The sequence below is a fragment of the Citrus clementina genome, unplaced genomic scaffold (assembly GCF_000493195.1).
Source record: "Citrus clementina cultivar Clemenules unplaced genomic scaffold, Citrus_clementina_v1.0 scaffold_7, whole genome shotgun sequence".
NCBI lineage: Eukaryota > Viridiplantae > Streptophyta > Magnoliopsida > Sapindales > Rutaceae > Citrus > Citrus x clementina.
Genome location: NW_006262075.1, coordinates 12864095 through 12865854, shown reverse-complemented (window position 1 = coordinate 12865854; position 1760 = coordinate 12864095). Strand labels below are relative to the sequence as shown.

The following is a 1760-nucleotide window of genomic DNA, read 5'->3' as shown; positions in this document are numbered from 1 at the left end:
ATCAAATATGATTTCCTTAGTTTCATAATTAGTCAAACATGCCTTTTTTTTCCCAAAAGTCTCATAAAATTATTTTCACATAAAATCAAGGGTTTGTGTATAATTTGCAAGTCTATGGTCAAAATTATATCGCCACAGATATTTCTTCTTAGTTGATTTGAGTTGGCGCGAGCGGTAATCCTTAACCAATAAATTTGCAAGGTCTATAAATGTTTAGTATAATTATTGAATTTCTTCATTATTGCACGTATTATTTTAAGAGCGAGTAAATTAACCAAATGAAAAGTTGCTTCGCAATGGAAACTACCTTGATTAAGTTTTCAATGTCACTGATTTTGATTATTGTTTTGATGCAAATGCATGGATACAAATGTTGCTTGCAAAAAGAGAGGATTGGTCTGTTGGCACTCAAGAGCTTCTTTATATCGATCAGTGATACGGAATATGCAGAAGAAATTCTTACTTCATGGGTTGATGATGATGGAATGTCGTCTGATTGTTGTAATGATTGGGATGGAGTTAAGTGCAACGCCACTACAAGACGGGTGATGCATCTCTTGCTTAATGATACAGCCAAATTCAACTTCTCTTATAACTCTCTTTTTGGAGTTTCACTTATGAATTTCTCACTGTTTCATCCTTTTGAAGAATTGCAAAGCCTCGACTTATCTCTCAATGCGTTTGAAGGTTTCTATGAGAATAGAGGTGTGTACATCATATATATCTTTCTCGTCCATTAGTATTATTGTTATTTTGGTTTTTGATATACAATTTGCATATTCGTTTTAAAAGAAAAATTAATGTCAGTGAGCTACTAATAGTGCATGCAATTAGCAGCTTACGACAGCAATGGGAGCTTGAAGCAGCTGAAGATCTTAAATCTTGAAGCTAATCACTTCAATGACAGCATATTACCATCGACTTCACTGATATCACTTACCACTTTGATTCTGCGGGACAATAACATTGAAGGTTCCAGAACCATAGAAGGTATATACATTCCAGGCCACAAGATATGTAAGGCGCAACTTAATTGCTCACACACACACATCGAGGGAGAAAAACTTATATATGCTTAAATGCAGATTTCGTGTGGATTTGCTATTACATTATGTAGTATTATACTTAATAGAATGGAAATACACTAACACCATATAGTGTAATAATGAATCTGCACGAAATTTACATTTAGCATCTTGATCTGAGAATTTCTCTATTTATATGTCTTAATCAACATTAATTTATGTCCTCAGGATTATCAAATTTGAGAAACCTGCAACTATTGGATCTACGTGATAACCCAATATGGGGCTCTTTAACAAGGCTAGGTAAGCTATGTACTGAGACACAGTTAAGAAGCAAATTTACCAAGATGTTTATCAAACACAGATATCTCATCGCTCTACAATAATTTTGAAACAATATTTTCATTTTTATCGGCCATGTAGGATTGGCAAATCTGACAAACTTGAAAACATTGGATCTTAGAGATTGTGGAATAACTACAATTCAAGGTATACTGCAACAATCATAACTTCTATTTAATTTCCTAGTTTTTTTCTTTTCTTTTCTTTTTTGTAATGTTATGGCCTTTTTCTTTTTTCTTTTTTCTTTTTCTGAATCCCTTTCGGGATATTAACTTAATTAATTTTAATATAATTTTGAATTCCCCTTCTTCATTATTTTGATTCGAGACAGCCGGCATATTCCATCAACTACTAGCTCATGCTCAAATTTGAATTAGAGCCACTGCTTCTTTA

The 1760-nt window shown here is 33.0% G+C and overlaps 1 protein-coding gene across 1 annotated transcript in view; it reads left to right on the top strand.

The window, feature by feature from the left end:
• Positions 1–296: 296 nt before the first annotated feature.
• The window catches only part of LOC112096935 (receptor-like protein EIX1), a 4638-nt gene continuing 3174 nt past the window's right edge, over positions 297–1760 (top strand). The window contains exons 1-4 of the mRNA XM_024181167.1: positions 297–705; positions 838–990; positions 1254–1328; positions 1449–1514. Of these exons, the coding sequence (XP_024036935.1) occupies positions 297–705; positions 838–990; positions 1254–1328; positions 1449–1514 (703 nt within the window). The remainder of the gene's footprint in view (positions 706–837; positions 991–1253; positions 1329–1448; positions 1515–1760) is intronic.